The sequence below is a fragment of the Pecten maximus genome, chromosome 7, assembly GCF_902652985.1.
Source record: "Pecten maximus chromosome 7, xPecMax1.1, whole genome shotgun sequence".
NCBI classification, from domain to species: domain Eukaryota; kingdom Metazoa; phylum Mollusca; class Bivalvia; order Pectinida; family Pectinidae; genus Pecten; species Pecten maximus.
The window spans coordinates 32,310,989-32,334,453 of record NC_047021.1 but is presented as its reverse complement, the minus strand read 5'-3'; the positions used below and the strand labels follow the sequence as shown (position 1 = coordinate 32,334,453).

At 33.6% G+C, this 23,465-nt stretch overlaps 2 protein-coding genes across 2 annotated transcripts; both read left to right on the top strand.

Annotated features, from left to right (window-relative positions):
• Window positions 1–580: 580 nt before the first annotated feature.
• On the top strand, window positions 581–14,188 carry LOC117330604 (pleckstrin-like). Its single transcript, XM_033889021.1, has 10 exons — window positions 581–694; window positions 1,565–1,723; window positions 2,277–2,402; window positions 2,922–2,974; window positions 3,871–3,962; window positions 4,780–4,952; window positions 6,188–6,337; window positions 7,616–7,705; window positions 7,937–8,012; window positions 8,873–14,188. The coding sequence occupies exons 1-10, from the start codon at window positions 647–649 to the stop codon at window positions 9,034–9,036; spliced, it is 1,131 nt and encodes a 376-aa protein (XP_033744912.1). The 5' UTR covers window positions 581–646; the 3' UTR covers window positions 9,037–14,188.
• Window positions 14,189–21,071: 6,883 nt separating this feature from the next.
• On the top strand, window positions 21,072–22,811 carry LOC117331173 (putative uncharacterized protein DDB_G0282133). Its single transcript, XM_033889770.1, has one exon. It carries the CDS (start codon window positions 21,072–21,074, stop codon window positions 22,809–22,811), a length of 1,740 nt encoding a protein of 579 aa, XP_033745661.1.
• The last annotated feature ends 654 nt before the right edge of the window (window positions 22,812–23,465 follow it).

Sequence of the window (23,465 nt, the reverse complement as noted above, 5' to 3'; positions counted from 1 at the left end):
TGCTAATATCGCCTTTCAACGTAGTAAGATCGTTAGAAAATTCGGACTATACTGTGACTTGCATTCTACATGTTCTAATATCAAAGTTCGTCTCGCTCGAGCTCGCTAATTGATATATTTTATACTTCGCCTGCGCAATACACACGTACGTAATGTCAACAGTAAATCTGATATTGCTTTAGTACCTTTGTACATATGTATACAATAAAACGCATCACTGTCTAGTACCAGATTATTGTAACCGTAGAGCTAGGCCTATCCGCCTAAAGCTAGTAGGAACTGACTGTACTGCGAATTTTGAGGGAGGCCAGTTGGTTCAAGTAGCAATCTATTAATCGTTCATAAGGCTCGAAGCCCGCCGCACTCAGATAAAGCTAATGCGTCTTTCTAAAAAAAAAAACTAGGCTCCATCTGCTACAATGCAGATACATCGTCTTTTATACGTTGCTGCGGCAGCTTATTATAAAAGGCCATCTGGCAGCTACTTCTTTCTCTTATTAAGACGCCCCTCTCTGGGCCCCAGGTAATTGGGAACAGGAAGTTTACATCGGAGCGCCATCTAACTACTAGTTGCTGAAAAACAAAAACAACGAGGAAAACAGATGATGCATAATGAAGTTTGACTTGAAAGACACACACCAACCAAATGGATAATGAGAATACGACGCTTAAAACAGGATATCTTCTGAAATTCGTAAATATCATTTGGCTGTTTAATTGGCTTCTTGTACTTATAATATTGACTGCAAAAGTCTCTACTCCATCGGATCGGCCCCGTTGAAAATCAGTTTCACTTTACAAAGTTTTCCATGGGACAGAAATGCTACCGATCATGAAACTTGGTTCCTAAAATTTTGCTGCAGTTTATGTTACATTTCCTTTGCTTTTAGAGAGTTTTTTTCCAAGTTACTTTTGATTAATTAATACATGCATCAAGTAAGATTAGTGTAATATTGCGATATAATTACCTGCATTCTTCGATGAGTCATCTTTTTTATCATTTCTTTTCTTATAATTCAGTACCTTAATCTCCTTTCAAATGATACAGTTTCGAGTTTCATGTCCAAAACACAAAATCATGTGATCACCCTATGAAAGTTAGCTGACACGTACTGCATTCTTACTTTGTTGTTTTCCTTGATTTGTTCGTTCTATATACATATTTTTTGATGGAACAACAGACATGGCCAGTGGAGCTGGTAGGCAGTTATTGTGTTTGTTCACTGAACCATGGCATTATCAATGCTTCTGCTTGAGTAGAGCATCTTCAATAACAATTTAAACATTATGTACATGTATTCTCTAGAGCTCAAATCGTGGGATAAAACTTACAGTAAGTATATACATTTGTGTAGGAGAGGAGAAAATGTAGCGGCCATACTGGGGTTCGAACCAGGGACCTCCGAACACTAGCCAGATGCTCTACCAATTGAGCTACCTGGTCACCGATGATCGACCCAGTCCAGTCCCGCTACACATTGATAGCTTAAACATCAATAAATAACTTGAGAAATTATTCTTGTTTTCTACTAATGTAATGTATATATATTGTTTTATGATATAGGAGCCAAATAAAAGATGGAAAATCAGATGGCTAGTTCTTCATGAAGATCAGCTGACTTGTCATCACAGACGTGACAAAACAGTGATAGTAACAATCGTTTCATTACAAGGAGCATCAGTTATCTGCCCTTGTATAGATGACCCAGTAGCTGATGCCCAGGTAAGTTCTACAAATTCATTTGAATTTATATCTTCAATTTTAAAACTTATTTGATGCAGTGATACTGTATTTTCACAGCATTCTAGTCAACGATAAAGAGATCCATGCTCAGTTTAATGAAATAATCTAGATCTCTCTAGAAATGCTGTTGAACATCCATTTGAGAATTTAGAAAAAAACATTTTCTGGATTTATTAATTACAGGTTACTTTATTTGGTCCTTTCCTGTAATTTTACTCTGATATCTTATAATCAAAAGACATCTACTTTCTAACTCTGGTGCTTTAGGAAAATAAGAGGCAAGTGAAGAGTCCATATCATTGTTGTATATATAGAGGATGGATCAGGAAGTAATGAATCGTAAACAAAAAATATTTAAACAACTAAACGTTTATTTATCATAAAAAGTGTAAAAAAATGTAAGCATGTCATATTAAAGATATGTTTGTAGTAAATATGTTGATTTAGAAATATACTGTATTTACTGTAAAAGTTAAGCAAACATTCTTTGACTTCAGTTTAAAAAAATAATAACCATTGTTTTATAATTAAGGGAGTATTCAAGATAGTTTTGCCTGAGGGTGAGGAGATATACCTACAGGCAGCAGGTAGGAAGGACCGTGAAGGATGGGCCCATGCCATTGGTGCTGTGATACGCTCCATCTCTGGGTCAAAACAGGTCAGTCATTGGTTTAGATTGTAGCTGGTATATATCTATTGAGTGATGTTGAAAAAATTACTAGTCCAAGTTATTCTGATAAATATATGATAAACCGTAATTCTGACTGATGTTAGACCGAAATGAAGAATATTTGCTTAACTGCTGTTGAGAGCTCAACAATATATCTATTGATTTCCAACCACTGTAAACTTTCACAGAAATTGTTTTTCTCCTGCCAGGCCAACTGCATTATTGCTAGGCTAGCTGAGTGTAATTTGGTTTCGGATTGAGTGTTATAGTGTTAGTATTGTGGTGTAACAGTAAGACAAGCACTATGAATAACCTTTATTATGTCTGGAGACAAAATCTGATGTCAGTAACCATTATACTAATACCCAGGATAAGTTTTAACAGCCATTATTATTTCTGTCTATCCTGCTTTATTCGACAGCCATCCTTCTTCTTTCAATGTCCATAACTTGAACACTGGCTGATGGATATATTTTCTATATATATGGAGACAATGCTTCTTTTCAGGTTTCCAATGGCAGTGTACCATTTCCAGCCTTCAGAGCTAAAGTCAATGTTAGGTATGTATGAAGGATATGAAGTCACCCCTTAATGGTAAGAACTATATACAGTCGGTTTGAGTAAATGACGTTGGCCTATTTCTAATTAGGCCACATTCTTCAAAGGAAACTTTTTCTCAATTACCACGAGGCACAATAATCGTTTTACCAATTGCATGCGTGAAGAAGAGTTACAGATATAAAAATCTTGATCCTCTTTCAAGGTTTCAGGTGTGATAAATTAGGTGTGATAAATTCAAGCAACTTTTGCCAGGTTTGATGATAGACTAAGAGGCCCAAAATCACGCTGGTGTTCTGCAGGTTATTAATGTACAAATGAATGACCTTGGCCCACTTTCAAAGTCATAGGGGTCAGAAAATCCCTAGATATGGCAGCTGTAAAGTATCCATTACAAACTGCATTGCTGGATAATCGTAAAAAGTTGAATGAGTAGATTCAAAGGACTAAATCAAATTCTGAAAAATATTCTTAATGCAAATGTGAAAATATATTGTATAATGTGGCAATAAGTAATAACTGAGCAACCTATAGCTTTTCAGATACCTGCCTATTGGGCCTCTTGTTCATGAAATTTCCATAAAGCCACATTATAATGAAGGATGATGTTTGTATGAATTTAACGATGAATGAATCTAAGTTTCTTTCTTATGCCTTATTTGGTCAAAATTTGAAAGATCTTACTACAAGATTGTGTTACAGTAAAGCTTGTTGATAACAAATTTTCATCGGACCAGAGGGAAGAGATTTGTTACATTCAGAATTTATCCAAGGGTTATAGAATAAATAAGATAGAGCTGAATTAGGGATTTTGATAAGCTTTGTAATAAGAAGATATTCAAATTAAGTCAGTTGGTCTTTGGAAAGATTTAGTGTATTTTGAATCTTGTGTTGATAGCGAGATACTCGGGGCAATACAGGACCCTGATGCTGGAGTCATGTTGGCCAACCATGTCCGGAATGGGGCTGTTCATAAAAACTGCTTCAAAGGTAAGTTTGACCCAACATTTCACCCAACAATTACACCAACTCCTACTTTAATTCTAAGTTATTGTTTTGGCCCCAGGTCTTATTACATGATAAATATGGAATACATGTACACCACTGCTGAACAACATATCACATGCCCCAGTACTATTCCTTTAGGTCAAGGTTGAATGTAAAATGAATATTTCTGCCTCCTACCATGTTCAATGACTTCTAAAATTCAGTATTGATATGATGTAAAAACTCTTAATGAATATTACATGTGTATAAATAATGTTGTAATATGGCTGGAGTGTTTCCTTAATTTTCATTGGCCAATTTCCTGTTTTCCTCACAAGAACTTATCAGTGAGTAGACCTGTTCGTGCTAAAAATAGCTCCGGTGGAAAATTCCCCAGGCATTGCAGACCTGTACATACTATTTATAGAACAAACAGGTCAGAATCTTTGCCTCCAATCACACAACATGTTACTTTATACAACAGCCAATCAGAATGCTGGAAACAAACGATTGTTCGGCATCACATTGTCTACAATATGGTAGACGAGATACCCGAACAATAAACGGACCTGGTCAAGAGTTTGTTCACCTCAGCCTGCGGCCTCGATGAACAAAGTATTGACCAGATCCTTATAATCTCGTGTACACCTCCACAAAATTCAATAATTGTATATAATACATTTGTAAGTGGTTACATGACCTGTAAATGTGGTTCAGTGTTGCTAGTCACTGGTAAAGATTGAAATAATCTAATTGAATTATGGGGCAATCCAGGAGCAAATCCTTTTTCTTCAATTTACTCTATTGTTACATCCTCTAGGCAGTGATGTGGTTGATTGGCTGCTTCGTTGGTCAATAGTGCGTAAGCGTGATGCTGGATCAGCCATGGTCCAAACTGTTCTCAAGTTAGGACATGTCCAGGAAGTTGATATCAACGACGGAGCAGCGGGAGCCTCCGCAAAGTTCAGTGACGATGATAAACTTTACAGATTTGTAAGTTTCTGTTTGTGTTTGGTGATTGTAAGTTTCTGTTTGTGTTTGGTGAAGAAAAAATTATAAAGATTTTTGTAGAATAGGTTTTGAGGTCTTTAGGAGCTAACTCCAGTTCTGTGATATTCTGAGAATCTTAACCAGGGCATCCAGTAGACCCTTAAGAGTATGTTTTTGACTCTCCAAAATCAAATTTGACTTTTGAGTTTGAATGAGCATGTCTATTTGACATAATATTTTGACCATTCATATTTCTGAGAAATAGAGATTTAACTTCTGAAATTGGTAAAAGTCAAGGGTCAACTGGAGGATCTGTTAACTGGCATGGTAGTCTTTAGATAGCTTTTCTTCTCAGTTTCTGTAATGTGACCCAACTTCAGAATTATGTCTAGAACCTGTCTTTCATAAGACTCCTTTTCATTATGTACCTACCCATTTGTACAACTGAATATACCGGAAAGTACCTTGTTCAAGGAAGTAAAAACAAATTATAAAGAAAAATGTATTAATTTTAAATTATTATGTTACACATGTCATAATTATAAATCAAAAACCATCCATCATAGATTTGATGTCCAGCAATTGTATTGATTTAAAGCTTTCATATTTACAGAAATATTCTGGTACTACCAACTCTCTGTAAAATTGAGGATTTTACATTTATACCAGTGTATGTAATATGGAATTAAATAAGCAAGTTAGATAATTTGATACAAACCTTTAGGCCAGTGACATATCAAATGGTTTAAAGTTTTAAATAAATTCCATACAACATAAACATCGGTGCAAGATTCAACTTAACACATAACTAATATTCAGGTGAAAATATGTAAGAAATGATATAAATAATAAGGCAACCGTGTGATGTGATTTGTTTATGATGTCACAGTAGTGTTATTGCAAATGTATGTTATGATATTAATATGGGTATAGTATACGGTACGGTAGGATCGACCAGGCCTCAGTTTTGTCTCTGTTCCTGAATTAAGGTAACTTAAAATTTAGGAAAGCATTTTTGGAGTTTAGGAAAGGTATCTGAAGGTAAGGAACCTTACATTTCGTAATGTTTTCCTTTAGAAGTGTATGTATTATAAAAGGAATTTCCTAAAGTTACGGAATGATGATGAATCTTGGACCAGTTATGTGATGAGAACATATCTGTGTTGGGTAGAAAACTATTTTAATTGTTCCTGTAGTCGTGGTTTACAGGTGATTCACATTAGAGATTTATTTTACAGACTTCTCTGAATCTTGGTGGCAAGAGGAGCAGTTACTATGACAGCACAGACAGTGACTCGGAATCTTCAGAGGAAGAGGAAGATAATGTTGACGTCGACGTCAAACTCAGGAAGGGCAAAATTCTCAGGGAAAGATTCTTATTAAAAAGGGTATTGAACTTTTTAAAAAATACATTTAAATGATAGCTATAAGTTCATATTCTTTACAGTATATTGAATTTCTTCATTTTGTAAAATTTCACATGAAATTTCTGAATGTTATTGAAATTTCAGTAACCAATTTTTCCATTTTCCTGATTTTTTGGGAGTCATTTTGTAATTCTTGTATAGGTTGTGTTGTAATCATTGTTTATTTCTCACAAAGACATAATATATATAGCCAAGGACTGGCGAGTTGTACGGGTTGTGTTGTAATCCTTGTTTATTTCTCACAAAGACATAATATATATAGCTAAGGACTGGCGAGTTGTACGGGTTGTGTTGTAATCCTTGTTTATTTCTCACAAAGACATAATATATATAGCTAAGGACTGGCAAGTTGTACGGGTTGTGTTGTAATCCTTGTTTATTTCTCACAAAGACATAATATATATAGCCAAGGACTGGCGAGTTGTACGGGTTGTGTTGTAATCCTTGTTTATTTACTACAGAGACCCAAGGACTGGCGAGTTGTACGGGTTGTGTTGTAATCCTTGTTTATTTCTCACAAAGACATAATATATATAGCCAAGGACTGGCGAGTTGTACGGGTTGTGTTGTAATCCTTGTGTATTTACTACAGAGACCCAAGGACTGGCGAGTTGTACGGGTTGTGTTGTAATCCTTGTTTATTTACTACAGAGACATGTAGCCAAGGACTGGCGAGTTGTACGGGTTGTGTTGTAATCCTTGTTTATTTCTCACAAAGACATAATATATATAGCTAAGGACTGGCGAGTTGTACGGGTTGTGTTGTAATCCTTGTTTATTTCTCACAAAGACATAATATATATAGCCAAGGACTGGCGAGTTGTACGGGTTGTGTTGTAATCCTTGTTTATTTCCTACAGAGACCCAAGGACTGGCGAGTTGTACGGGTTGTGTTGTAATCCTTGTTTATTTACTACAGAGACCCAAGGACTGGCGAGTTGTACGGGTTGTGTTGTAATCCTTGTTTATTTACTACAGAGATATATAGCCAAGGACTGGCGAGTTGTACGGGTTGTGTTGTAATCCTTGTTTATTTCTCACAAAGACATAATATATATAGCCAAGGACTGGCGAGTTGTACGGGTTGTGTTGTAATCCTTGTTTATTTACTACAGAGACCCAAGGACTGGCGAGTTGTACGGGTTGTGTTGTAATCCTTGTTTATTTACTACAGAGATATATAGCCAAGGACTGGCGAGTTGTACGGGTTGTGTTATAATCGTTATTTATTTCCCACAGCGACATATAGCAAAGGACTGGCGAGTTGTACGGGTTGTGTTGAGGGAAAAACCAAGCACCATTGAGTATGGCAGAGCCATTGCGCAGTGTGTGAGTTATTTTCCTTGATAAACAGCTTAAACACTTTGTTTAGTAATTTTGAAAGATTTTCTGTCAAAATGCTTCTTTAAACATATTTTCAAAGTAATTTAAATTGAATTTTGGTTCTTTTCCATTTTCATATTCCAGTTTTTTTGTTGTGAACACCTCTTTTACTTTGTCTTCATTATCAAAATCTCTAAAGCCTATAGCTATTACTTAAAGAAATTGTTTTTTTTTCAGACTGGGTCGGTGTTAGTGTCCAAGTTCATTGATCTGGAGAAGTATGATGTCCAGTTGTCCAGAAAAGACAGCTTTTGTAAGTAATCTGTTTAATATACTGAAAATATGCAATATCTCTTGTGTTTGGTTTGATATGACCATATATATATTATTTTAACATATACAGCAGTATTTAATTTTAACATATACAGTAGTATTTAATTTTAACATATACAGCAGTATTTAATTTTAACATATACAGCAGTATATAATTTTAACATACCGTATACAGCAGTATATAATTTTAACATATACAGCAATATATGATTTTAATTTATATGGCATCAATATCTTCACTCCTATGTTCAAGTTCCTTTTAGTTAAAAAAAGATTAAGAAAAGCAAGAAAATTATTTCTCAGTATATTATACATGTGTATACATGTGACAAGATTTGATTGTCTTCATGTGTTCACTCAATGGTTGTTTTATATTGTAACAGACAAGTACTGAAGCCAGTATTATAATAATGTTGGATGTTGATAATAAACATTTATTATTACTTAAATCATGATCAGCCAGGACATATTAGTCTACTTAAACTTCATACAGTGCTTCCTCACCACAAAAAACAATTATCTGAAAAAATTTGTCTGAAGTTCAGGTAATTGTTACCATAAATAGAAAAATAGAAAATTGTTTTTCAGATAAGAAGTTGAGTATACTGCTTTGTTAACAAAAGTGTTTGTTAGGGGTTGTTTCTCCTGCCCAAGAAATTGTTACTGTAACTTCAAACAGAAAGATGGATCATGTAAAAATTCATGTCTTCCCTCAAATTAAACCTTGATTAGTATATAGAAATTACTTTGTGATACTGTTTATGTGATACTGTTTGATTAAAAGAAAACTTATATAACAAAACTTATTTTTCTGTAATGGAATTTGGAAATTTGTTGCAGCATCTGGCGGTGCCAGTAAGGGAAAAGTGAAGAAGAAAATTTGCCTGAAGGACAAAACTGGGAAAGGTCGATGTCATATCTTCAAGGTCAAGGATGAGGAGGAATGGTATGAGTGGAACTCCGTTCTCCAGCAGCTTACTGGTCAGAAACAAGTTACGCTCTAATTCATATACTGATATAGCAAAGGCAGTTTTTCTTACACAGAATCTGATCAATCTGTTTTTGCTCTCCACAAATAAGAAATAACAGTAGTTTTTTGATGGTCAGTTTTATTTGGTACGCACAAGCTGAATAGTTGGTTAACTCACGCTTACTTTGAAGTGGATTGGTAAGATAAACAATGTATTTTAGTACAATGTATTTTAATACAATGTAATTTTGAACTTTGAAGCTGGTAATACAGACTTGTCAGTTATTTTGGTATACTAGAAAATTTAGTAATTAATGGTATATGCTCCAAGAAAGAACAGTTGAACAATTTGATGAAATGGTTGATTTTGTGCAATTTAACTCTTGATTAGTACGGAATGTATTTCAGAGAAAAATGTTGCTTTAATGGAAACGAGTGGTCAGTTGGTTGTTATGAACTAATAGTTCTGCACCTACATCCTTGATACTTAAGGAGTTTTGTCACTTATACTCTCTACACCTGGAATTTGTCATAACAAAATTAAAGGCTCAGTAACCACCATCTTGTAGATAAAATAAATAGTTAAATCCCTTGATGTACATCAAACGAATCTCCAGATCAGTGTACTGTTAAATTGACTGGCTTTGAACCTTGTTGTCACTCCTCTGCGATCTTTAGGAAATCTTAGTGATTGGTGAGATTATTATTTTCTGTATACCAATCAAGTAATTGGTCGCATGCCTTCGATTTATCTATGACATATACCAGGGGTACTGTAAAGAGTGTCGAGGATGGCTACGTCGTTGACATGGTACAAAGAACCTGATTGGCTGTTGAATGTTTTTATGTAAATGAGAAGTCAAGGATGGTACAATTTTACTGATTTCTTTATAAGTAATGGATGAAAATGTAATGCTACAAAAACGGTGTGGAATATCATTGTAGCTAAACTTTATAAAGATTTCTCTGTGATATTTCTTCCTAAACTAGTATTTGTAATACAGATGTCCCCATGTGTGGACAGGTTACTTCATATATACATTGGTAGACCATTACACATATGTCTTAATGTGTTACATGGGTATCTTCAAAAGTAAAGAACTTCACAAAGATGCACCACTAGATATAAGCCCAAGTGGAATAACTCATAAACTTGATACAAAAGTAGGGGATAGATTTAATTCTGGTTGTAAATGGTATTTGGTAGACACCCTTCATTAAATACACCATTTTGCCATGATGCTGAAATCTCTGATCGCCACTAATGTTACTAAAATTAGAATCAAGTAGGTTTACACGTCACTATTTGTACACTCTATGTGCCATTTGTCATGCATCATGTTTTGCTAATCCAATATGGGTCACCATTCGGTTGAAACTTGCTATTATCAACCGTTCAGCTTGATTACTTTACCTGAGTCATTCCTGACAATTTGTTATCAGATTTAACTCCCATCACTTGGTTCAACTTGGCCATTGTTGTTTATCAAATTTTAAAAAGTGTTGTTTGTTTAATAAGGATTGATCTGATGATCTCTTCCTCTCTGACAGGCCGGTATTAACATCTGCAAATTTGTCGGAATTCATGCTAGAAATGTTGTATTTAAAGAATCAGTTTGAACGCATATATAGGACAGGCCTCATGCTCATTTTTAATAGACAAAGAACAAGAACTGTAAAATATGCCAAGGGAGGTCACTCTTAATGGCTACTATGTTTTTATACGCAGAACACTAGATATTGTGTCAGAGAAACACTATTGATAAATCTTTAATCAAGTATTGAGTTCATCACAGGTGATAACCAAAATAATTAACATTTAATAGTAATTATACAGAAAACAGGGATGGTTAACAAAATAATTAATGTTTAATGATGATTATACAGAAAACAGAGATGGTTAACAAAATAATTAACATTTAATGATAATTATACAGAAACAGGGATGGTTAACAAAATAATTAACATTTAATGATAATTATACAGAAAATATAGATGGTACACAAAATAATTAACGTTTAATGATAATTATACAGAAAACGGAGATGGTTAACAAAATAATTAACGTTTAATGATAATTATACAGAAAATATAGATGGTACACAAAATAATTAACGTTTAATGATAATTGTACAGAAAACAGAGATGGTTTACAAAATAATTAACATTCATTGATAATTATACAGAAAATGGAGATGGTTTACAAAATAATTAACACTTAATGATAATTATACAGAAAACGGAAATAGTTTACAGAATAATTAACATTCATTGATAATTATACAGAAAACGAGAGATAACAGCCAAAACAATTACTGAAACATTTAATGATAATTAAACTGCTGTCTCTACAGTCGACATGTAAGGCATTCATTCTGTATCGTCACAAGATATTCTCACGAAATAACCATAGTGAACGTTTTCAGAATTCTAAATAAATGTATTATTTAAAAAATATTTCCTTCCATATATATTGTCTTATTTACGTATTTCCTGATTTTGAAATCTTAACTCATTTTATCTGTCTTTTATGGAAAATTGACATTTATCCTGATGATAAAACTTAGCAAAACTTGTGTATTGGAAGGGTTTTTGCCCTTTCAACAAATATCCATTTTAAGATACTGGATGAGTTTCTATTTCAAATTGCCATAAATCTTTAATTATATGTGCATGCTATTTTCTTTGAACCTTATGTTTCACTATTACTCCTCTATGGAAAGGCCTAAACAGACAGTAATGTTAAGGTATTACAAGAAAAGGCCAGGAGTATACCAAATTTTCAGAGATTTATATAAACGTATGTCATTATGGGTATATTTTCTGTTATTACAAAACATTCCTTTAATTACAAAATTTCTTAACTCTTCCCCTCCGTTCAAAAAGGAAAAATATCACTCAATTTAATTTTCTTTGTACTATTTGAAATTTTTTTAAAGTGAATTTGCAGTCTATGGTTTTTACTTTTGGGAGGAATCTATTATATACCAGCCACATATCTGAAGTTTAGGACACACTTAACGTGTTAGTTATTGAGATGTTCTGACATGTGATTTGATCACAACAGGTTACCATATTTTATGAGTGGGTAAGTCAGAAGTTCATGCCTCAGCTCCAAAAATCTGAGGGAATTTTTGTGACTCATGGCTTGCTAATTTAGGTTCCATCTTGTATTGAGTAACAGTGTCCAGTTTCTCAAAGGTGATTAGCTTAATCACTTGATTAGCGAAATTCTCATTTCTCCTTTACTTCAAAACCTGTGTGTATTCTTTAAAACAGGCAGGTAGGAGGAGATTGAAGTGTCATGAAATTTTATAAAGTTTTACCAGAAATAATTTTATCAGGATTGAAAAGTGCTGTTAACTTGTGATTAGCCTAATCATCTTTTGATCAACCAAACCCTGATAATTTGAAGTTCTAATATATCGCTTTCTTCAGTAAAGGAGAAAACTTACTCTATCAATCAAAATACATTGTATATCAATTAATATTTATAAATATTTATTCATTACACAATATACTTCATGAGGCATTCAAGGTACTTTCACATCCTTCATTGTCATCATGTCAAATTTTCTTTATCAGGTCATGTTTATGACATTGCTGAAAAACTTGCCATGGCCAAATACTGACCATATACTGTCCATATACTGTGTTTTATGGAAATATATCAACCTAAAACAATCCTATAAAATTATGTGATACAATGTCCCCAGCCATTTATATCCGAATTCCTGAGAGATCTTCCCTATATCTTAAAATTGTGCATGATTTAATATACATTCGAATGGTGCCATATTTATATTGTGTTCTATATATTAAGTTTTTTTTTTATTTCAATTTTTTTTTTTGCATTGTAAACAAATTGTTTACACTTTAACATTGTCCTTTGATATGCTGCCTGCATTTGTTTACCCAAAAACAACTACCATTTGATAATAAAAAATTAAGTGGTACCATTTCATAGTAAAACCTTGTTATACTGCCACCATTATACAGTAAAACCTTGTTATACTGCCACCATTATACAGTAAACCTTGTTATACTGGCATCATAGCTGATCGCAGTTATGCAGCCAACATTGCTTAGAAACATATTTATAATCTAAAGATGCTTTGAAAAATTTTGAGGGAGGCATAACAAAAATTTTAAGAGAAACATCAAAATATCTTGGCAGAAATGTATGTTTGATGGCAAAAAATAACTGACGGTAACCATATATTTGATTGAGTTATCTCCCTTCCTCCAGAAAAAAATCAATCCAATTCACTGTGGGATACGTATATACTCTACCTTCGATATTTTCTATTGCCAGTAACAAGGCAGCATTTATATATAATCACCTATGCACTGTTGTCTCCCTATACATCTTTACTGGGTTTATCATAATTCATAGCTTCCAACAGTCCTCACATTTCCTGCATCCCTTACATTGCTAAATGTTGTACTCTGGGTTTGTTGTTATTTTTACATATAGCAAAAAATATGAAAAGAGAGAAATTATTAGATGAATGACATTTAAAAAAACAGATTTGTTTGGTAGAGATATTATATATTTTTAAGTATATAAGACTTTACAATGCTACAGGGATAGAAGATCAAGTGTTTGTAGTAAGCCTATTAGATATAAAGGGTCCCATAGATGAATGGTTCCCAAATGGCTCTTTTAACAGATTTCTTAAAGACTGTTTTCCTGATAGAATTTCTCTGGGAAATACAGCATGTATGAAGTGTTAACTGAAATCCGTGGTTATTTACTTTATATCTGTGTATATCTGGTAAGTTGAAGGTCTCATACACTGAAAATAAATCTTTTATTTCTAAATCCATGAATTTTGCATCTGAAATCAAAATTTATTTATATGTCTGTTAAAGCCATAATTGTTTATGTGCAATTCATCACTGGTCCACAGATTTTACACTTTAATCCATAGTTCAAAAGTTTTTGTTAAAAAATTCAGATCTTGGATTTGGATGATCTTCTAATTAATCAGTTCGTTGACCTGATAGTGATTCGGAAAGATACATGTATATCATACTTATACCCAGTCATACTATATATTTAACAACATTGTAGTACAAAACCGTCAATATACAGTATATATACCAGAGGACAAAATCATCAATATACAGTATATATACCAGAGGACAAAATCGCCAATATACAGTATATGTGTACCAGAGTACAAAATTGTCAATATACAGTATATATACCAGAGGACAAAATCATCAATATACAGTATATATACCAGAGGACAAAATCGCCAATATACAGTATATGTGTACCAGAGTACAAAATTGTCAATATACAGTATATGACTATATGTACCAGAGGAATTGGACAGGGCTTATTGTCGGTCACCCGATACCTCAGATCGAGCAGGATCAGAGTTTGAATCCTCAGTCCAACTTGTGTCTTTGTTCTTCAACTATGTATTAACTTTATTAATATGCTAAAAAATTGTATAGAATTATTCCAATATGTCCCGATCCTTTTCATCTTCCATATGGTTATCTAGTCTTAATAGTGTATTTCTGTACCATAGTGTTGTACACTTAAACATGTCAAATGTGCAACAATGTTGTGGCTATTTATTAATTAAAGTTTCCTTTTTGTACACTCTGTATATACCAAAATATTAATGATATTGTATTATTACAAAGCACTAATTAAAAACCCCACGACAGCCATGTCAATGTTGTCACCATTTCCCCGATGCACCATAAAATGGACTCTGTGGAAATACAATGTACAAATGTATATCTAATATAAATATCAGTACATTTATATACACCCTTTCATAAAAATATATTCATTTCCCCTTAATCATTAGTGTTACAGTATTGTAACCAGTCACAGGCCCTTTGGACATTTTGTTGTTCAATGTATAAATATCAAATACAGTGTACTGTGTATAAAACCAATGTCAGTTATCATGCATTTATTTAGAAATATATACTAGCATGTGTTTCGATTCAGTATATATTGAGGTATGTGAAGCACAGTTAACAGATGAGAATCTTATGAACATGTAATTATTTTTTTTTATTTTAGAGATTTCATTTTCTATATTAGAGATTTCTATTGTTGAACTGTTATTTCTACATGATTTTTTTTCATGTTGCTGCTCTGTTTCCCAGCACAGCTTTAAGTGTTGTGTGAACATAAATCACACATTTATTTTTTGTTTTGTTCAGCATTAAACAGCAGAAAAATTCTGCAATTGTAAATCAAAATAGTAAAAATACAAATCATGTGTACATTCCTTTCCCTTATTTTATGTTGAATATGGTTCACTTAATAATTTGTAATTTTTGGTATATTGGACAATCATTTGTGACTTCAGATTTCTAAGTCGTCTGTGTGAAGGTTGCCACACATTCTTCAGCTTTTTATAAAAGTCTTCCATTTCAATTTCAGCTTCTTTTTTTTTTAGCCAATGAAATTTGATTTGACATAACACAGAAGGAGCTAGTAGGAAATGCTATAACAGCCAGTTTTATTGGATAATGTAAAATCAGTGTTGATATAGGGATATAGTAGTCAGATGTGCAATATCACCAACATGTAATGTGAAGTGTTCCCTTACATTTAATCAGTGTTAAATATATGTAAAGTGAAACCAGAAGGATAACTGTTAGTTGTCAGAGCCATCAACTGAAACCTCATATACATTACTTCATATTCAGCGTTTGGATTTAATTATGATAAAGTACAATGATATGCATTATTTCTGCTCATCAATTATATAGTAATTACTTACAGAGTATTTATGCTAGTGGTTTTGCTATAAAGGTCTTTTTTGGCAAACTTGTTTATCGGTGCACAATAAACAGAAGCTTTTCCTGTCTGGTTCGGTCATGTATAGACATCTGTATTTGACAGACAGCATATTAAGTTTAAGTTATACTGGCGATTATGGTTTCTGTAATGGGTAAAAAGATATGCACAGAAGTTTTAGATTGCCCTCTTGGTGATCTTGGATAAATGAATTAAAACTAATAACATTAATATTTTGAGCACAACATACAAATACTTGATACTAGATAATTAAGCCATGTCACTTTTACAGCAGAAACAATTTTATTGCAAAATAGCATTTTTAAATAATTTGAAATCATAAGTAACCAGGCCATTATTCAATATTCCTTAATCAGCTTCAGAAACTCTCCATAACTTTCCATAGGGAACTTCGTTGAAGAATATTAGAATATTAGTTAAACTGAGTCAGTATTAGTTGATTAATTAAAAAAGAAGGCTGTAAATTCCTGGTAACATGTAAAAATGTCTTCCCTGCACAAAGTATATCCTTTTTAAACAGATGCATTTTATGAAGTCACAATGAACTGTCATTCACAGGGACAAGACACATCAGTGTTTTACTGGTAGAGTGGAATAACCTTGAAACCATTACAGTGCAGTATCTTGCCCCTGTGAAGTACCCCTTATATTTGTCAGTAGACTTTCCCAGCCTCAGATGTTGGGCATGCCATATGTGTGTATAGGGGTGTTGGGATGTCCTGATAAGGACCCAGATCTAGTCGCTTGCTTATCTGTTGAATTGGTTTTGTCTGCTGCTGATTATTTTTTATGAGATTTTTTTTTAGCTGTAGAACTATAGATCAACTGTGATAAACAGTTCTGTTTAGGAGCCTTGAAACATCCACCAATTCCGCAACATAGAAAAGGTTTCCCATTGTAGAAAGACGATATTGTTTTTGCTTCACCTTACATAAATAAAATATTTCTGAATTTTTATCAGCAATACTGGAATCTTGTACAAATACTGTATTTGACTCAGTAATTTTTTTCTGAGAAAGAAATGGGCGTGCTTCATTAAATCACTTAAAAACTTGCTAACATGTACTTCACTGATCTGTGAAAACACATTCTCCGATCTTAAGTCTTTTAACTTTTATTCTGGAGAATGAGGGTGAAATAACAGAAATGAAAGCAGGATACAGAAAAAAACACTTTCTCAAGTAAACACTGTTTATTGAATTTTTCAACTTCATGGAAACTCTTCTTTATGTTAAACACACAGGTCTCTTATTACCCGATAGGTCAAATACAAAAATAGTATTATTCATGAGCATTGCCACATGTTGTTTTGGTGCAATACCTGTATATATCTTATCATTAATTCTACAATTCATTTTTTGTTTTAAATTGACTTAATTGATTATGTAACCAAAATTCACAAATTAATTAAACTATTTTTTTGTTAGTAGAGTGTTTTTACACCCGTGATGTATTTTCCTATTTCTACAGCTTAGATAACCTTTTTTATTGGTATTCATCTGGCTGTATGTTTCATTACTTTCCTGTGAATCATGATGAACCATTTTAAGATATCTATAATTATGCCATGTGCTGTTTTTTTCAGTTTTCAGTCCCATCTATTTTTACTTTCCTAGCAGTATATAGTTTGTTGGGTGTGAATTTAAAATTCAATCTTTAGAAATGTTTTTACTGTGTTCCTTCCAAGATTAGAATCTGTATTCAATGCTTGTGTTCCTGTGTATAATCTACATAGAAAATGCTTATTATTACATTATACGCTGCATGGATTTGTTTTTTATGAAACACTGTCAAATTAATGTGTTTTTGTCTGTTGAAAGCACTTTTAGTAATCAACAGCAAGGATATACATAAGGGTCATAATAATTGTTTAATTTGGTACTAAATCAAACAAGACATGGTAATGTTATCTAACAGTACCTTAACCAAACTATTTTGAAGTGACATTATTTAAAAATAAATTATTACAATATAAATAAAATACATTTCTTTGTCCCAATAATTTTTCCTTTAAAAACAAATAATTACAATATAGATAAAATACATTTCTTTCTCCCTGTAATTTTTTCTTTAAAATGAAATTGTGCAGACTTATTTCACCTCTGAAATCCAAGGGTTCTAGCGTTGATATACATTGTGATGTACCTTTGTTTTGCCTTTGCAATATGTTATGACAGTACTAAAGGCTTTGTTTGTGCTATCTTGAAGGTTTTATCTGATGATAGATATGGAATGTTTTAAAGAATCATGCAAGAATCATGCACACTTGATTAGGAATAACAGGGCAACGTAAAAGTACAAAAAAACTGCGCAAATTACACGAGTTTTTACGGTAATATTGACTTACATATGTACTTTGATTGGGTAAATGTCTTCTATATACATGTACTAGGGATTGGATTATGTTCGATTCATTATAACCCTACTATAACGGTTATCAAACAGAAAGACAAGTGTTACCATTGTATTTCAGAGATGGTTTAACTGTGTCAGGTTACACTGTCGATTTTTAAATTGTATTGCTTTGAATGTGACTGCTTTGGTTTTGTGGAAAATGTTTTAGGAAAAGGATAGACTGATCGTACATGTATTAGCCAAAGTGATGTCGACATTCCTTCCTTTGAGATCATTCTTTTGTTTCATCTTGTAGTAGAAAATCTCAGAACTGATTGGGTAAAAATATCTTATATTCAGAATTGAAATGGACCTGTTGGTTTATATCTCCAATGGGTTACAATTTTCGGATTTATATTGCTCAGGACACAAGTTGTACATTCCTCTTAAAGACATTTTTTAGAAGGAAAAAAAAGCTATATATTTGAAATACAATGACTATAATATTCTTTTTTTATGTATAAAAAGGAAAATCATGCAAAAATGTATCAGAAGTGCTAATTTTGCTGAAAAAATACAAGAAATTGACAGTCTGTTCTTTTTGTATTTCTGTTTTATCCCCTATCTATGCAACAATGTTACTTTTTTATGAATATCCTTCTTTCTTGTGCCTTTTATCTCGCCACATGATGTACAATATATGTGTCCACATTATAGTTATAATATTGTATTTTTGGTGAAATTGTTGATATGTGGAGTAATTTTCCTGAAAATTCACCAAAATGAAAACTACATTAGCCAGGGAAATATCAGGAATTAAATGGAAGTTAGACATGAACTGACATGATTCATTTTGTTATCATTATATTTTTCACATATTTTTCTAAGGAGACCATTGTTACCATAAACTAATTAATTATGATAAATCCCAGCATGCTGGCACAAAATTTCTTCTGTATATATACATTGGACAAATATTTTATGTTATAGAATACATGATCCAATTCAAATGATTTGGGGTTTGTCATGACAAGATCCTCTGTCAATGAGGAAAGTTTGACTCCAATCTAATGAAGACAATTCAAGGACCATGATTTTGATTTTTGATCCAGGCCATATTTTTTTTTGGAAAAATTTGATGAATTGCATTTAGTACAAGGATTTGTTTTATAGGAATTATTATTAGGAATTTTCAGATGAAGGGATATGAAATCAAGGACCATACTACATGCTTTAACATCTTAAGATGTGAATATGTAAAGCAAAACACATCAGGAAAAAGGATATTGTATCTGGAGTCCAACATGAGATATTGGAGAATATGGTTGAAATATACGGAAGAAGTTATTGTAGATGTAGGCATTTTGCATAACAGATTTAGGTTTGTAAGATTATGTTACATTAATAGCTTGACAATTAAAAAAAAAAAAAGACTTTGTCAGATTAGCACTACAGGTACAATGGCTATCAATTATCAGTTTTATAACAATGTATTTATTTCTGAGCACATGTAGTCACTTCCAGAGCTCTGATTTATCTAATATTATTGTTTCAGTTGTTGAATTATTTACAATGCTTAGTCAAGTCAAACAGTGTCGTAATAAAGATTTAAGAAAAATGAAGATAATTCTTAATTGTTTTTCACCCTCATGGCACCAAGTGAGCTCTTGTCACTGTCTGTCCAACCGTCAGATTTTCCTTTAACCAGTGTCTTTTAGAAGGTTATTAGGACTTTCACAACTAAATCAGCCAATCGGCTGGTGTTTCACCTGAACCAAGTCCCTGAGGAAAATGTGTTTCTTAGGTTTGTAGCTATTTTCGTGAGTAAATAACATATGAAATAGGGTACTTTCTATCTACCAGAAAAAAAGGGTAGGGTCTTGAGATTCGGAAAATCAAAAATATACGCTCATACTGAAAAAGACAGGAATTCCCCAGGTGGGGGTTCCTCAGTGCAATGTAAATGTCAGGGTTACTGTCTTTTGAGGACCTGTGTTCTAAGATGCCATTAAACAAACCAATACAATAACAACATTTATCCATAGAAAAAACTTTCAAACTTTAATTTGATATCAATTTCACATCATTTGAACCTCAAACGAGCGAATGGAGGGATAGGGTCACTATTAATAACATATAGTAAATTATTTAGTTGTGTGAGTCCTTTAAGAACCTGGTACTGATATCAAGCCAGTAAGTTTTTGAAGACCGTGGTTATCAGCCAGCATGTTTCGGTGATGTCATAAGGTTTTCTTATATAAACGACCTTAACACACTTTCAAGGTCACATGGGTAAAATATATTAAACTTTTAAAACCATGCTTCAGTTCTGAAACATCAAGTGTCATGGTATTTGGAAAATCAGTTAAGTAATTTGCATGTTGAAGAAAATTTATATTTTAACAAGAATACTGAGTATTAAAGCAATACAATGTCCCCTTACGGTCCTGCCTTACGGTCCTCGCTAGCTATTATGGTCTTGTAAAAGTGTCTAAAGTTTGATCCAAATCCATCAAGGAATGAACCCTCTAGGATTTTCTAAAGGTCAAGGTTATCATTAGATGACCTTGACCCAACAACTCCGGAAACTGATGCTTATCCCAGACATTATGGTCCTTAATTGGTGTGTGAAGTTTGATGAACATCCTTCAAGAAATGAAGCCACTCGAGTGCTGACATTGAATATTCTAAAAAAAAAAGTAACAGTGACCTTGACCCACCAACCCTGACAATCATACTTGTCAGAGATATTATGATCCTAAGTAAGAGTGTAAAATTTTTATCAAAATCCCCCGAGGAATAATGCCGCTAGAGCACTGACATACTTTTTGGTGTTACATTAATTTTTAGGTACTTATGTATGTACAGGACGTACGGAGAGAGAAAATATATAGCTTAACAGACGTGTGGTTAGTGACGGTCTAAACTTTTATATGTCCACAGACGGACGTATTAACAGCGACGGTCTAAACTTCAATGCGTCCACAGACGGACGTATTAACAGTGACGGTCTAAACTTCAATGTGTCCACAGACGGACATGTGGACAATGACCGTCGAAACTTCAATGTGTCAACAGACGGACGTATTAATAGTGACGGTCTAAACTTCAATATGTCCACATACGGACGCATTAAAAGTGACGGTCTAAACTTCAATGTGTCCACAGACGGACATGTGGACAGTGACGGTCTTAACTTCAATGTGTCCACAGACGGACGTATTAACAGCGACAGTTTAAACTTCAATGTGTCCACAGACGGACGTATTAATAGTGACGGTCTAAACTTTAATGTGTCCACAGACGGACATGTGGACAATGACCGTCGAAACTTCAATGTGTCAACAGACGGACGTATTAATAGTGACGGTCTAAACTTCAATATGTCCACATACGGACGCATTAAAAGTGACGGTCTAAACTTCAATGTGTCCACAGACGGACGTATTAATAGTGACGGTCTAAACTTCAATATGTCCACATACGGACGCATTAAAAGTGACGGTCTAAACTTCAATGTGTCCACAGACGGACGTATTAATAGTGACGGTCTAAACTTCAATGTGTCCACAGACGGACGTGTTAACAGTGACAGTCTAAACTTCAATGTGTCCACAGACGGACGTATTAACAGTGACAGTCTAAACTTCAATGTGTCCACAGACGGACGTATTAATAGTGACGGTCTTAACTTCAATGTGTCCACAGACGGACGTATTAATAGTGACGGTCTAAACTTCAATGTGTCCACAGACGGACGTATTAACAGTGACAGTCTAAACTTCAATGTGTCCACAGACGGACGTATTAATAGTGACGGTCTTAACTTCAATGTGTCCACAGACGGACGTATTAATAGTGACGGTCTAAACTTCAATGTGTCCACAGACGGACGTATTAATAGTGACGGTCTAAACTTCAATGTGTCCACAGACGGACGTATTAACAGTGACAGTCTAAACTTCAATGTGTTCACAGACGGACGTATTAACAGTGACAGTCTAAACTTCAATGTGTCCACAGACGGACGTATTAATAGTGACGGTCTAAACTTCAATGTGTCCACAGACGGACGTATTAATAGTGACGGTCTAAACTTCAATGTGTCCACAGACGGACGTATTAATAGTGACGGTCTAAACTTCAATGTGTCCACAGACGGATGTATTAACAGTGACAGTCTAAACTTCAATGTGTCCACAGACGGACGTATTAACAGTGACCGTCTAAACTTCAATGTGTTCACAGACGGACGTATTAACAGTGACAGTCTAAACTTCAATGTGTCCACAGACGGACGTATTAATAGTGACGGTCTAAACTTCAATGTGTCCACAGACGGACGTATTAACAGTGACAGTCTAAACTTCAATGTGTCCACAGACGGACGTATTAATAGTGACGGTCTAAACTTCAATGTGTCCACAGACGGACGTATTAATAGTGACGGTCTAAACTTCAATGTGTCCACAGACGGACGTATTAATAGTGACGGTCTAAACTTCAATGTGTCCACAGACGTATGTATTAACAGTGACAGTCTAAACTTCAATGTGTCCACAGACGGACGTATTAATAGTGACGGTCTAAACTTCAATGTGTCCACAGACGGACGTATTAATAGTGACGGTATACATGGGAAAATAATCAACGTTAAAGGGACACATACTTAAGCAATGTTATAGGTAGAGAATATATTTTTACGGCAAGTCAGTGCTTCTTTAAAATGCTTGATAAGGAAGTTGAAATTAACTACCTTCAAACATATTTCATTTGACTAAATGCAGTAAATGTTACACGTGAACTATCTACATTGTATCATTTATTGGGATTTGTTGAAGGCCGTGACATTTTAAGGAACTTTAATGCTCTTTCTTGATGTACTAGTTTCATTAAAACTAAAATGTGTGTTCTGAGAAAAAAAGATCACGTTCTTAATTCACACCACCGTTTTAGACCTTATCAGGATGAAATTCAAATACCAAATCGAAAAGTAAATGAAATTTTCTATCACGGGATTAAAAGCAGTATGAAGACAAAATATGTCAAAAAAAAAAAAGGAGAAAATAAGGAAAACTCCGCCAGTGTGCGTAAAATGTTATTTTTAGTGTATTTTCCCACGATAAAAATGACTGCTGTAAGGGTAACAATAGTCCAACACTTAAATTACGTAAACTAAGTTATTGCCATTGGTATGTCCAGAACTGATCCCTTGACTGTCAAAATGTCTTAATTGAGTCTTGTATATATCACGTATATACAATTTAGCGCAAAATGTGAACGGAAATTCAGTTCCATCACTTACACTTAAATATGGTTAGGACGTT

Coding starts and splice junctions, on each gene's coding strand:
- LOC117330604 (XM_033889021.1), top strand. CDS start 647: ATGGATAATGAGAATACGACGCTTAAAACAGGATATCTTCTGAAATTC. Junction 2,975..3,870: donor AGAGCTAAAGTCAATGTTAG/GTATGTATGAAG, acceptor TTGTGTTGATAG/CGAGATACTCGGGGCAATAC. Junction 7,706..7,936: donor GCAGAGCCATTGCGCAGTGT/GTGAGTTATTTT, acceptor TTTTTTTTTCAG/ACTGGGTCGGTGTTAGTGTC.
- LOC117331173 (XM_033889770.1), top strand. CDS start 21,072: ATGTCCACAGACGGACGTATTAACAGCGACGGTCTAAACTTCAATGCG.